Source organism: Pelodiscus sinensis, chromosome 10 (assembly GCF_052426305.1).
Source record: "Pelodiscus sinensis isolate ZL-2025 chromosome 10, ASM5242630v1, whole genome shotgun sequence".
NCBI classification, from domain to species: Eukaryota; Metazoa; Chordata; order Testudines; family Trionychidae; genus Pelodiscus; species Pelodiscus sinensis.
In genome coordinates this window covers 1298788-1312812 of record NC_143061.1, presented here as the reverse complement: position 1 = coordinate 1312812, position 14025 = coordinate 1298788, and the positions used below count along the sequence as shown (strand labels likewise).

At 44.1% G+C, this 14025-nt stretch overlaps 1 protein-coding gene across 9 annotated transcripts in view; it reads right to left on the bottom strand.

The window, feature by feature from the left end:
- Nucleotides 1-14025, bottom strand: part of ATP13A3 (ATPase 13A3) — a 107683-nt gene that overhangs the window by 41980 nt on the left and 51678 nt on the right. For all 9 annotated transcript variants that reach the window (XM_089780683.1, XM_075938303.2, XM_075938304.2 and 6 more), the window contains 7 exons: nucleotides 12383-12544; nucleotides 11908-11978; nucleotides 9908-9988; nucleotides 6364-6433; nucleotides 5518-5652; nucleotides 2340-2412; nucleotides 1141-1272 (listed from right to left, as the gene is read on the bottom strand). In XM_089780683.1, coding sequence (XP_089636809.1) covers nucleotides 1141-1272; nucleotides 2340-2412; nucleotides 5518-5652; nucleotides 6364-6433; nucleotides 9908-9988; nucleotides 11908-11978; nucleotides 12383-12544 — 724 coding nt within the window. The remainder of the gene's footprint in view (nucleotides 1-1140; nucleotides 1273-2339; nucleotides 2413-5517; nucleotides 5653-6363; nucleotides 6434-9907; nucleotides 9989-11907; nucleotides 11979-12382; nucleotides 12545-14025) is intronic.

The window sequence follows — 14025 nt, the reverse complement described above, 5'->3', positions numbered from 1 at the left end:
TCAAATCCCGGGCTTCATTTGCAACTCCGGTTGCCTACATTACCACCCTAGTTCGAACTAGGGTGGTAGTGTAGACATACCCTCAGAGAGCAGTGATTTGTGTAAGTTAACTCACGCCAGGTCTATGCATGCAACTTCAGTTGTGTGAATAGTTTAGCTGGAGTTGACTCACTTGGTTCGAGTTACCATTGTGTCTCAACCTGAGACATGCTCCCGTCGGCTCCCCTTACTGTTCCCGCTCTGGTGGAATACCGGAGTCGACTGGAGCGCGATCAGCGTTCGATTCAGCAGGTCTTATCGACCCCTGCAGTGCCAATCTCCCCGTAAGTGTGGACCAGGGTTGAGCGAGGCAGCAGCAAAGCCAGGAAAAGAAACCAGGACTCCTAGTTCCCATTAGCTCATTCTTTAACCTTCTTGACCTCCCACAGAACCCAAGAGTCTTGACTGCCGACCTTCTCGCATCAAAATCACCACACCAATTAGTGAAACACGAACATGCTGCTGCTTGTAGTACAGAGGGTAAAACACAAAAACTTACCAAACACATTGCTGTAAAGACCCATTTGATAGAGGCAAGTCTACCTCTAGCAAGCTTTGTTAGCATGTGCCCCACTCCCTACACGCACCTTTATCCAGTTGTGACTTGCTAAGAATTCATGCAGTAATTTCAACACTTAAAACACACAATTAAAATACTATAGTGTCTTCTAAGCAATTAAACATGACCTCGGCCAAAAGCAAGACTCATCTTGCCTAACAGAAAGTCAATCCAAAAGGCTTTGTATGAATGAATGAGTCTTTTAGTGCAGTTCACATTTTAGGCAGATTCCTTTCTTAACAGAAATGTTTATTTTAATGAACATAGTGAAAAATAAAAGAGAGGAAAATACAAACAGTGTGATGAAGACACACCTCTTCCTTAGACCTTTCATTATAAAAATATATAGACTAGCATCTTGCACAATGACCAAGGTTTGGATAAATACTAACAACACTATCTTGAGTAAATTATAAAAGTGGACATTTCAGGGTGTGTAAACAAAGTCCTTTGGATAAGGTAAGGTGCAGCTCAAAAGAAGAACACCGACATAACGTTTTAGCCTCATAGCTCGGCCATCCAGAACGTAAGCTGTATTTCACCTGTTAACATGCTTTCATTGACGATGCAGGTACCACTGACAAGCACTGCATCACAGGGCATGATTGTCCCATTAGATGGGATCACCATGACGTCTCCAGGCACAAGGTCGGTGGAAAGGATCTCTTCTATTTCTGAAAGTAAAATTTTAGAACAAGCTCTTTTTCTGCAACAGTAAATGAAGTCTTGCAAATCAGCAGTTCCAACAGACCCCTCCATGAATATAACAGCCATGACCCAAACTGTAACAATTATGCTGCTGTTTCCATTATTAATTGTATAACTTAAAATGGTTAAACCAATGATTCCTCCTGCATGAACCCTTGGTTTTACACTGACGGGTGCTTCAGAAAAAACCAATATAATAAACAATTTGCCTCACAAAGAACCTAAGGCAGCTCAACTCTTGTTCCCCACACAAGAACGGCCAGACTGGGCCAGACCAAAGGTCCATCTAGCCCAGTGTCCTGTCTGCCCACAGCGGCCAATGCCAGGTGCCCCAGAGGGAATAATTAGAACAGGGAATCATTAGGTGATCCCTCCCCTCTCATCCATTGCCAGCTTCTGACAAACAAAGGCCAAGGACACCCTCCCTACCCAGCCTCGCTAATAGCCATTGATTGACATAACCTCCATGTATTTTGTGGAATCCTGTTATATTCTTGGCCTTCACACAACATGCTCTGACAAGGAGTTCCACAGGTTAACTGTGCACCATGTGCAAAAATACTTCCTTTTGTGTGTTTTAAACCTGCTACCTATTAATTTCATTTGGTGATCCCTAGTTCTTAGGTGAATCACACCAGCAGAACCTGAACCACCGGGAGATACGACCGCCAAAGGTTACAGCACTGCTCAGATTCACTGAAAGGTACTTAAAAAAAAGTCTCCCCTTGGAGTTTCTAACTGTATCCCTTCAGCCATCAGTAGCCTATTGCAATGGTAGTTGTATTCATAGAGAGGGACATAAAAGAAAACGGAGGAGGGACACGAAGGGCCAGTCTACATCTGCTCCAACATAAATCTTGAGCTGATCATCTGTGAGCGACACTCAAGTAGATTATCTTCCCCCCTTGAATGTCACACCTAACCCCTTGGCCCAGCAATGCTGCTAAGAGGTCACAAGGCCCGGTTACGTTAAGCACATGGAGCTGGGCCAGTTTGTGTGTCTCTCTTCAGCCAGGCAGCCAGAGCAACTTACCTTGGTTCGCTCGACCAACAGACACTCTGACAATGCTGTGAGCTGCCACCATGTCATGTAACAATATATATTGCTGGAGGGGGAAAGAACAAGGCGTTAATCAGCGGCAGCAACAGCCCTCTAGCGCTAGTACCGCCTGGCACTCACACAGGCACCCTCCAGCTCCACGGAGCTCCGGCTCAGCTCTGGGACTGTTCTCCGGAGGGGCACGGCTGCATTCCTGGGGGTGAGCTCCAGGAGTTAGCACGTATCCCAAGGTGCATTCGAGCTGAAGTGGCCCTTTCACTCATCTCCAGTCATAGGAGGAAAAGGAAGGGGAGGGGCAGAGGGTTATGGGTTGCTGTAATAAGCCCCAAGCCCAGTGTTTCTATTCGGTCCATGACTGGTAATGTCTAGCGGAGCAACTAAGCTCCCAGGCTCCACGTCTGAAAGCGTCACGCAGGTTTCTCTGGCCGCTCAGACAGAGGGCCGGCTTTGTGAAGAGGGCTTGCCCACAGGAGTGACAGGGTGGCTTTGCCTTTTATCATTTCTCTGTGTTCATTCGGGAGCAGTTTCACCCACGTAGTTGTTACTGGGGCCTGGGATGAGCTATACATGGCATCCTGGGCATATGTAGACCCCTGGGTCTGGAGAGGTGTGTTGTGCGTGTGATGGGGGAGGAGGTGGTTGGCCGTCTCACAGGAGAGATTTATCTGCAGGATCTGGCGCAACTTTTGAGTTGGTGGGTCCATGTCTGTGGGGAGCCGGCTTCTGAGGATGTGCTGGGAGGGGTAGGAGTTTGTTTAGAGGCTAAAAGAGGTGGGTTCAAGTATGGCCTGTAGTTGTTGAGGATACGTCACTCACATAGCTTTCAGTGCGTGGGGGGAGGTGCCAGCTAACAGCGTTCGAGAGGAGGGGTTTTATTTCTACACTGAAGCAGGCTCACTGGGCGGCCCAGGCAATAATGTGGTCTACCTCTCTTGTGGAGTGCCCATGTTTAGCGAAAGCGGCTCTGAGTGGATTACGGTGCATACTCTGAACTGTCTCCTCAGAGCACAGGCCACGGTGTCTGAGCACCTTGCTGTGTGGAACACAGTGCCTGCTGTTTGATCTGTGAAGGCAGGTGCACAGCTGTCGACAGGGTTCCAGGACTGAGGCTGATTATGGGGGCCAGGACGTTAATGCTAGTTGAGTGTGTTCCGGAAAGCGTTTATTGGATGGGTGGTGGCTGTTGAAGCTGTGGTGAAATCTATGAGGGAGTTTCAAGTCACTCCCAAGAAGATGAAAATATCCGTCTCTCTCAGGCAGCAACGGTTTCATGGTCCATTTGTCCAAAAATTCTCCTTTAAGGTGGCCCATGAAGAGGGTGGCTGACTGGGGACCATGCTCGTACCCCTGGCTGTTCCCATGGTTTGGACAAGGGGTTGGTTGTTGAGTGTAAAATTGTTATGGAGGAGTATGAAAGACGACTCTGGCCATGAAATATCTGAGGGTTAGCCACTGCCTTGGAAATATTTGAGGCCAGCTGCCGTACCGTCATTTTGAGAGACACTGGTGTTTAGGGAAGTAGCATCCGTGGTGGCAAGGAGGCTTTCTAAGGGAGTTTGTGGAGGAAGCTGGTTGTACCCTTGGAGAAGCCAGCCGTTTGTGTGATCAGTGTTTTGAGGAAGGTTTAGTCCGTGCTGACATTCCTTCAGCAAGAGTGGTGTGGCCAGACATGCTGTGTTTGCCTGGATTCTCTTGTTTATGTAACTTGGGAAGCATGCAGAAGTTCCCCGGGGCAGGCTCTCGTGGAAAGAGTTTGTAGAGTTTCTCAGAGTCATTTGGCAAAAGATCTGATCACTTAAAATTCCTGAGTAAACTGTAGTGTGGGGTCTTCTTTATAGTCTGTGGTGGCAGAATTGGTTGACACTGTATATTCTAGATCCATACTCCACCATCCATACCATAGAATAAGATTCTTTAAATGACTTTGAATTGCATTGCACTATGGGAACCCTGTTATACAGAATGTATCAGAATACGGAGTTGGGCCAAAAAAGCTGCAATGTGGAGTATTCTTTAAGGAGTACTGCAAGGTCCATATATTTACCCAGACTTCTAGAGAGGTAGTGAAAACTCACTGAATATATTCTAATTAAAGTTGATCAAGTTTTCCAGTGAAACTTTGATTCCTCAGAAACGGTCGATTTGTTGAGCCCAATATATTTTGGGTTCACTGACGTTTCAGTGAATCCAAGGCAGTGTTTCCACACCGGGGAGCTAGTGACTCCAGTTCTGCCAGGTTCACAGCTCCAGGACAGACACACCTAGGAACTGAGATACAAACGTTGGCATTTCTAGGATGAAGGGTTCAGGGCAGACTATTTTGGGGCAGTTTCTTGTTTCAGTGAGAAATTTAAAAGTGTCAGTTTTGATTTGATCCAACTGATTTTTTTAATTATCATATTTTTTGACTTAGCTCTCAAACCAAAAAATGAATTATTCTCTCTGCTCTAATCTAATGCAATCATAGTCACTAATGCACACACATCCAGAGAAATGCAGGTTGATTGTGAATGTTAATTGCTGCTCTTTTAAAAACCCCAAAAAGTCTTCTCTAACCTTGAGCATGGCTTTGAAATGGTTCCAAGGTTGCTCTGTCTTTAAAACCCCACAAACTGTTCTCTGACCTTCAGTAACCACAACCCCCTTCTGTGCTCTGAAAGCAGATCTCCAAGGAAGAGTCACTCATGCAGGGTGGAGCAAGCAGTATCAGCAAACAACCTTCTTTTGTAGGTGTTGTAATCAATAGAGAGACTGAACTAGGAGTTGCAGGGTCACTCCTCCCTACGGTCAACAGGAGGCAGAACATCCTCCATGACCAACCCCAAAGCCACGTTTCCAGTTTGACTTTTCTATATCTGCTTATAGGGGTCAAACTGAGAAACCAAATCCAAGCTTCCAGGAACTCTAGATCAGACTGCACCCAATTTTCATACTTTGGACCGTTCACTTCCCCGCATTAACTCACATACAACAAATGTTTGCAGATGTAAAGAGCATCTCCATCAAACAACAGGCAAAGGATTCTCAGGCCTTGTCCACTTTTGAACACACCAGGAAGTTTGAAGTAGGGTTTTCAGGGAATGATTCTGAAATGGATACTCTAGTAAAAATAGAATTTGTGATGATGGCCACCAAGGTAATGTGAACTTACCTTTCTGATGGTGTACAGTGAGCTAACAATAGATATCACAGACATAATCACAATTGCAAATGCATAGTAGTAATATTCATCGGTGACCCACACTATCACGCTGAACAGTTGGAAAATGTAAAATGGGTTTAGAACCTGAGAGAGAAAGAACATACTAAGGTTACATCAAATGTAACATGTCTCCTAGAAAAGCCTGAAATAAATTAAACTTATTCGCAGTGAGAAAAAGTTAGGTTTTTCAGTTCCTTATGCCTAGGTCCTTTCATTTTTGGTTTTATTTTCTTTAATTTTTCCTGCATATTTATTGGTCTTTATCACCACCACCAAAAACAGGTGAAAAAAAAAATCAGTGAAAAAAACAATTTTCAGGATTAATTAAAAAACCCAGTTATCCGTAAAAACAGAATGCTAGTCATTTGTGTGTACCGCCAAAGAAAATAGAAAGATAATGGAATAGGCTTAACATGCAATTTAGATCCACTTCTCTGATGGATAGTCTCGGTGTCTTTAATGTGTTTACAGTTTGAGAAAAGCATATTTAATGCCAAGAGTGGAGAAATGGCAGGAGCCGCCATGGCATGGGGTTTTGATGTGTAACTCTCCACAGAGAGCCCTCACATGATCTGTAATGCTCTTGTTCTTCGACTCAGATTTGGACTCTGGACCCATAGAGTTGGTTCCCCCAACCTGTAGATCTAAGAAATATTCTCACTTGTAAAGAAAAGGGCTAAAATTTACTTTATACATAATAGCCCCCTTTGAAATCCGACACACATTCAGTGCCACTCTAACTCCAAATATTCATTAATTCTAGATACGGCTTTTTTAATTTAAAAGAGTTCTTACCTCCTTAATCAGAAGCTTAAAAATTGAAGGCACTTTCACACCAATTTCATTTACTCCATAGAATACTTTTCTGTATGGAGGGAGAGACAAAAAGTTAGTTGTACTCTGGTTGTAGATAATCTATACCACAATACCTTCCATTATTTTAAAGCACTTTATATCTTCCCATTTATTTGAGTGTGTCAGGTTGTCTTTCACACAGTTGCTACAGCCTTTTAAATGCTAGCTAAGGATGTAGCAGCAGTAAATAGAAAAAATACATCTGGATGAGATGCTGCAGGCCTTGAACATGAAAATATTTATGAACTAGATATAAATTGAACCACAATCAAATATTCTGGAAATGTGAAAAAAAATCAGAGAGGTACTAAACATACAACAGAAAAAAACCCTAAACAAAGTGACCTAAAGAGATTAAAACTGAGATATGTGATGTTCCACATAAACACAGAATATTGAGAAGAAAAACACATACAAAACCAAGGAAATAGAGAGTAAGAGAAAGATATAGAGAAAATAGTGAACAGCAAACCACGTGTAAGTGTGAGGTTGTTGCCAACATCCCAAGATGCCCTTAAGCAAATCAATAGTAACTACTGGACGCTGAGAATGAGGAGCTCAGGCGGTGCTGTCATCTACCCTGCCAGCTGAAGGTAGGCCCCAGGGAGGGACCCACATCTGGAAGACAAATGCATGACCACAAAGATTACGGTGCCTGGAGGGCTTTGGTGTCCTCGGCCACAGGATGGTTCTCCATGAAGGACGACTGCCTTGTCCACTTGACACAGAAATGGAAGAGCCTTTTGGGACATCAATTTGCCAGTCGAGGGAGGATGACTTGAAACGAGCTGCAAAAGGGGCCAGGTAACAAAAACCCATAGGCAGGAAATAAAAAAGGTGACCCTGAAGAGGGCTGGAAGCAGGGAAGGAGGAGGAGACACGGAAATTTACAGTAGGGTTACAGGAGTAACAAGAGGGAAATCTGTAATGGAATCAGCTCTCCTCAGACATTTATACACAAATGCAAAAAAATATGGAAAATAAATATGAAGAACTGGAAGTCTCAGTAGACTGGCTTAACCGGCATCTAGGGAGTGGATGGGATCGATCTCGCAACCAGAATATTGGAGTTTGCTTGTTCAGAAAGGCAGGCGAGGAGACAAGGGAGGCGGCACTGCATCATGCCTCAGGAACGTATCTACTTGTTCTGAGGCCCACAAGGAATGGAGTTGAAAGGCTCTGGGTGAAGATAAAAGGGGTCAGCAGCAGGAGAAGGTCCTGCTAAATCAGGAGGAGCAGATGGAGGAGGCATTTCTAGAACAACAGTAAAATATTCAATACACAAGACCTGGTGGTAATGGCCCTTTTACCTCCCAGGCAAGTTCTGGAGAAGTGATGTGGTGAAACAGCATATCCAGTAAGTGCCTAGAATGCACTAGGGACTGCTCCCTTCAGATGGAGCAACTCACTGGGGGACTTCCATTTTCCACTCGATTCTAACTGACAGGGAGGAAATGGTTGCAAATCTAAGGTGGAAGAGAACTTGGCTGCAATGTGTTCTCTAGTCTTTTCAATCCATATGTGGATTTTTTCCAGCCATGTGTGGAACAAATGTTGAATGTGCACTGAGGCATGTATGAATGTGCACCACTAGTAGAAACCTAACTGTGGGTGCGCTGCTGATAAGCTGGGCAGCGTCTGAATCTCTCCTGAGCTGCTGTACAAGCGCTCGGCTTACAGGGAACACTGCTTGGCTGAAAGGATCATGAACTGATAGATTCACGAGCCTAAGGAAAGGAAGGAGTGACAGCCGACACTGAAACTCACAGGACTGGAAGATAGGTCCCACGGGGGAAAAGGAGTTCAAAAGAGCTGGCATTTCTCAAAGAAACAATATTAAAGACAACAGCTAGCTAACTCAATGCAAAGACAAGACAGAAAAAAGAGTCAAGGGGCAAGAGGAGCTCTTTAATGAGCTGAACAGCAAAAGGGACCCTAGGCACACCAGAAGCATGGACACAATGCTCTGGAGGAGTACAAAAGAACAGTGCAAATGCATAAGGAGGAGAATCAGAAAGGCTAAAGCATAGAATGAGTTACACTCAGGAAGGGCCATAAGAAGAGGCTCAGTAAACGCATTAGGAGTTTACTCAATACGGTTTGGTCCAACACATGCTGCAAAGAATTCCACGAGAATATCACAAAACGTGAAGGGGCAAGAAAATGTCAGATGAAAGTCCATGTTAAGAAATGCAAAGTAACGCACAACAGGAACCAGAACCCCAGCTCCACATATCAAATGAGGGGATCTAAATGTAGTTGCTTCCCTTCAAGAAAGATCTTGGAGCCATTGCGGATACTGCTCTGAAAGCATCCCCTCGGTGTGCCTGAGCAGTCCAAAACCAACCAGAATGCTAAGAACCATTAGGACGGGGATAGAGAACGAGACAGAAAATATCATATTGCCTCTAGATCAGTGTATGGTAGGCTCATACCAGGAACACTGCATGCTGGGGTGGCTGCCCTGTCTCCAACAAGATACATTTAGAATTCAAAAAAGTACAGAGAAGAGCAACACAAATTCCTTGGGGTATGAAATAGCTTCCAGATGAGGAGACATTGAAAAGCCTGGGACCGTTCAACCGTGGAAAAAAGACAAGTGATAGAGGTCTATACAATCATGACTGGTGTGAAGAAATGAATAGGGAGGTTTTATTTACCCTTTCATATTACACATGAACCCAATGAAATTAGCAGGCAACAAGCTGAAAACAAACAGAAGAAAGTGCTTCTTCATACAGCACAAGGCTCCTTGCCAGAGGACGCTCGGATAGCTAAAAATATAACTGGGCTCAAAAAAGAGTGAGTTAAGTTCCTGGAGAATAAGCCCTCGGTGGCTATTAGCTAACGTGGTCAGGGATGCAACCGCTGCCCTGGATATCCCTCCACCTCCAACTGCTAATAGCGGGATTGGACAACAGGACAACGCTCAAAGGATCCTGTTCTGTAGTCTAGAACGAGCCCTTGGTCTGACCCAGTATGGCTGTTCTTATGTACATTGGGTGTACCACACCCCATCTCTTCCCAGCCCTGCCCCCGCTCACCCACCTTCCGGCACACGTGACTGAGTTCTGACTCCTTTTGGACAATTTGTGAACGGGAAAAGATTATTAAGCATCACAAGAAGAATTAAGCAATTAAAGCCTTTATTTTTCAAAGACAACTGCCATTGCCGATTCCATTGTTAATAGCAATGCTATCTCTGAAAAACCAGTCTCAGAGAGAAAATATAGTTCTAGCCATATTCAATGAGGATGTAAGCAGTCCCAAAGGAGATCCCTCACATTTAGTATATCTCCTCAGTTCAAGGCTACACATTGTCAAGTCTTCTTCTGAAAGGAAGTTTAATGCCCAAACAACACACACTGATCACACTTTAATTCATTATGAGAAATATTCCAGAAACACAGCTGTCCATCCAGTAACCATGTGCCTTTCTGACATCTCTTTAACGCATATGCGAGTCTGAATATTGTACGATTACCTGTGCTCATGCACCCACTTAGTCAGTCCAGTACTATGTTCATTGTGAATTGAAGAGCAGGAAGTAAACTCATCCAGTCCCCTAAAATAATGGTAGAAATTAAACAAGTTCTCAGTAACAAGCTTCTTAGGCTAATGTTCTTATTAAAAACAAACCATTAAAATGCTTAGGAATTGTTATAAAGATGTTACATTTATAGCAGACGTTCAAGTTGCCTTATATAAGAATATTAAAAAGCAGTCAGCTAGGATTGTCATTTCCCTCATTTTTGCCTAGTTATTGCAAATATCAGAGAGCAGAAGACCACTGAATTCATTGTTTGGTTAGGCCAAGACAGCCCTGTTCACATCACTTATGTTTTTAAATGTAAATGCTTATTTCAAACACCGACTGGTGTAACTAGAACTGGAAGCTGCCACAAAGAAACAGGCGAGAATTCGGATTTAACAAAATGGATATGATATGGATTAGCTTTGGCCTATAAATTATTATTCAGATCCCTCCTTACATGCTTTGCACGAGGCCTACAGAAACTGACAACCGAGAGGCCCCGGGTACGATGAAACCACTGTCTTGCCTATTGTGCTGGCCAATATTATCTCACTGGTTCCTTCTACCCTCCATGCAAGCCCACTGTGCACACGCATTAGGGTACATTTTTGATTACACGACATACCAATTTTCCCACAGGACCTCTGCCTCATTCAGTGCACAGGATGGATTCAATATTTCTTTTTATCTTCATCGTTCACTGTGTGGCCCCACGTATTTACTGCACATCATCCAAACTACCCTAAATACAGAATTATTAGTTTCCTCGTGAGTTTCCTGTAGGGCTCATAGCATCATCTCCCCTTTTCAGAAAGGTTAATGACCTTCTCTTCACAACTCTCCTGTGAGCTGAGGTGGGATTCAGTTCCCCCATGAACAAAATGAGGAACTGGACACGGAGGGGAAGGCCAAACGGTTAAGTGTCCACGTCAGGCCCAATTGTTCAAATACTTAGCACTTCACGTGGTTGACAGCAGTGCTCCCACACACTCGGTTACAGTAGGGAATGCTTAGCTGCTCTTCTGCAAATCTGGCCCCAGGCGGGTGAAGATGGGTACACAGAAAATGAGGAACGCACGGTGGCCATCAGAGAACCTCTGGTTGATGTGCCTTGCCTAGAATCACATAGAGCCTCTGGGGCAGAGGCCAGGATAGAAGTAAATTCTCCCAGGGAAGCTGTACCAATGCCCTCTTTTCCCTTCCTGCATGTCCCTGCCACATTCACTATGCACCTTCCAACTTGTGCAACAAATGAGACAGGGGTCCTACACTCACAACCTCATTGACCGCACATCCCGGTTGATTCCGAGCTCGTACGCAGCATTGCTAAGCCTAATGCCACAGCGGCCCTGGCAGATGAGAGGCGCAGCTACACAGGACACCCAGCCCACCTCCTGAAGCCTGGGAGAGGGCACCCAAATTTAGTCTGTGGGATGGCATATGCACAGTCCAGTTCAGCAGGCGGGAGCTGTGAAGGGATGCGGGATGTTCAATGCAGAGGGAACCTTCAGCGGGCTGCTGTGGCACTAGACTTAGCAATGTGGACACCTAATGGGAGGAGCACACGTACAGCGGGACACGGAACAGGTCAGTAGGCGACACCCCCAACAACAAACCAGGCCTTTTGAAGGTGTTTACATTGCCGTTAAAATCCCATGGCTGGCCTGTGCTGCTTAGCTGTCCAGGTCAGCTGAAGCTGGACGGTCTACACTGCCATCAGCAGCATAGACAAACACTTACAGATGTGGCGCACTAGTTAATGGATTAACCAAGACCCCTGCTACCAATCATGAAAGTCCTGAAGTTCATTAGGAAATGAAAAAGGCAAATCAGAGGTTGGAAAACTGTGCTGCAATACTGTCATTTTTAAAAGCTTTTTGGGAACACAGACAACAAGACAAGACACACACTTGCTCTACAAGGCACTAATAACGAAGTAATATTCTTACTTTTTGACGTCAAAACTTTGGATTGCATCATTCCAGAAATACTTTACACTGTGATGTGTGAAATAGCGAATCTGTAAAGCAAATGCATGCAATTATATATTGAGCTGGCATTGCTCAACATTTGTTTTCTGTTAAATTTAGTATATCTGTTAAAAATTTGTAACAAAAATTAACTTAAATTAGCTATATTATAGGTATGAAAATGAAATACAAAACTTTGACTGTGTACCCTTCTCTGCTCTGCTGACAATATATTTTATACAAGATAGTTTATTTTTCAAAAGTCTTATTAATGTCTTTCATTAATCCCACAATACACAGATCTGTTATATAACTTAAAATATAGGGGCACATTTCCCTACCTCAACCAACTGGCCTCTGACAGTCTAAACAGGTCACATGCATTGTCATGTGTGTGCAGCCTAGTCATAGGTGCCTTGAAGGTTAAGGGTTCAGGTACCACAGGTCCACTTACAGGAAAATATTTGTGCGGGTAATTTCTATTTTCTTCGGCAGGGCTTTCATATAAATGACCGCTTGAAACTTTGTCTGCAATACATGGAGGATTCTGTAATGGGCTGGGTCCCCAAGAATGCAGAATGCGAATCTTTGCACAAAACCATATCCTGAATTCATCCTAACAAAGAAAAAAAAGTTGTTAATAGAGAAACAGAATAGTGTTCAATACCTTGTAAGGGTGCATAAAAGTGAATCTAGGGACACTTTCCTTTTTTTAAATAAGTATCAATGTTAACTGGAATACAAACCAATTAAATATCAGGTCCACATATTCTTACAGAAATGAAAGAGGGGACTTTACTTCCGGTCATGTGTCCATCAGAGAAAACATTAAGAACATTCCCACTTCGTCACAACAGGTACAACAAAATTATACTATACTATACTATATTATATTCACAATGGAATCCACAATGGGTTCATTCCATATTCAAAAGAGTATTAACAACATTAGAATCATAGAACCATAGAACTGGAAGAGACCTCAGAAGGTCATCAAGTCCAGCCCCCTGCTCTAGGCAGGACCAATTCCAACAAATTGATATTCTTAGTTAAATAATTTTTCTTACGATCATGATATTGTGCAATAAAGGGAAACTGTTAAACGCTTATGGTTTCCAGTCCATTTTTACATCATTTAATACAATAAATAATAGCTTATAGGGCGGGGGGGGGGGGTGTTACTAGACCCATTCTGAGCACCACCAAAAAATTATACAAACCCGCCACCCCTGATCCTTTGGGTATTCACCATTCTTCACGCACACAAGGCTACACAAGAAGAGTACAACCTTTTACAATTTTCACAGCAAAGGGAGTATTTTTCTAAAGTTCACATGATTTCATTTACCCTTGGAGGGGGCTTTGGGGTATGTCTAGACTACATGGCTCCGTCGACGGAGCCATGTAGATGAGTTTACTAGACATAGGAAAATGAAGTTGCGGTTTAAATCATCCCTGCTTCATTTACATCAAAATGGCCGCCGCGCTGTGCCGATCAGCTGTTTGGCGGCACAGTGGGGCAGTCTGGACGCTTTGTGGTCGACATCGGAAGCCTTTGTCGACCGCTCCGTTATGCCTCATGGAATGAGGTTTACCGGAACCGTCGACAAAGGCTTCCCTTGTCGACTGCGGAGCATCCAGACTGCCCCACTGTGCCGCCAAACAGCTGATCGGCACAGCGCGGTGGCCATTTTGATGTAAATGAAGCAGCGATTATTTAAACCGCCGCTTCATTTTCCTATGTCTAGTAAACTCATCTACATGGCTCCGTCGACGGAGCCATGTAGTCTAGACATACCCCAAGATTTCAGTTTGTTTTCAATTGGTAAACTAGCCTGTCATCTACTATATATTTGAGAGTTTGCATGTCTGTCTGTTCAAGAACTCATCCTAAATGCTAAGAGCTGGGACCACCAAATTTGGTAGGCAGCTTCCCCTTACCATAACTTAAAGCAAGGTCAGGGTTTGGTTGTGCCAGGAAAATGGGATATGCCTGGAATGGGATTGCTGCCCAGAAAACCATACAGAAAAGAAACAATCACCAGGCAGGTGAAAGGGGCTGGCTGGGGGCGCCCCTCCCATCTGGGACTGCCCCAA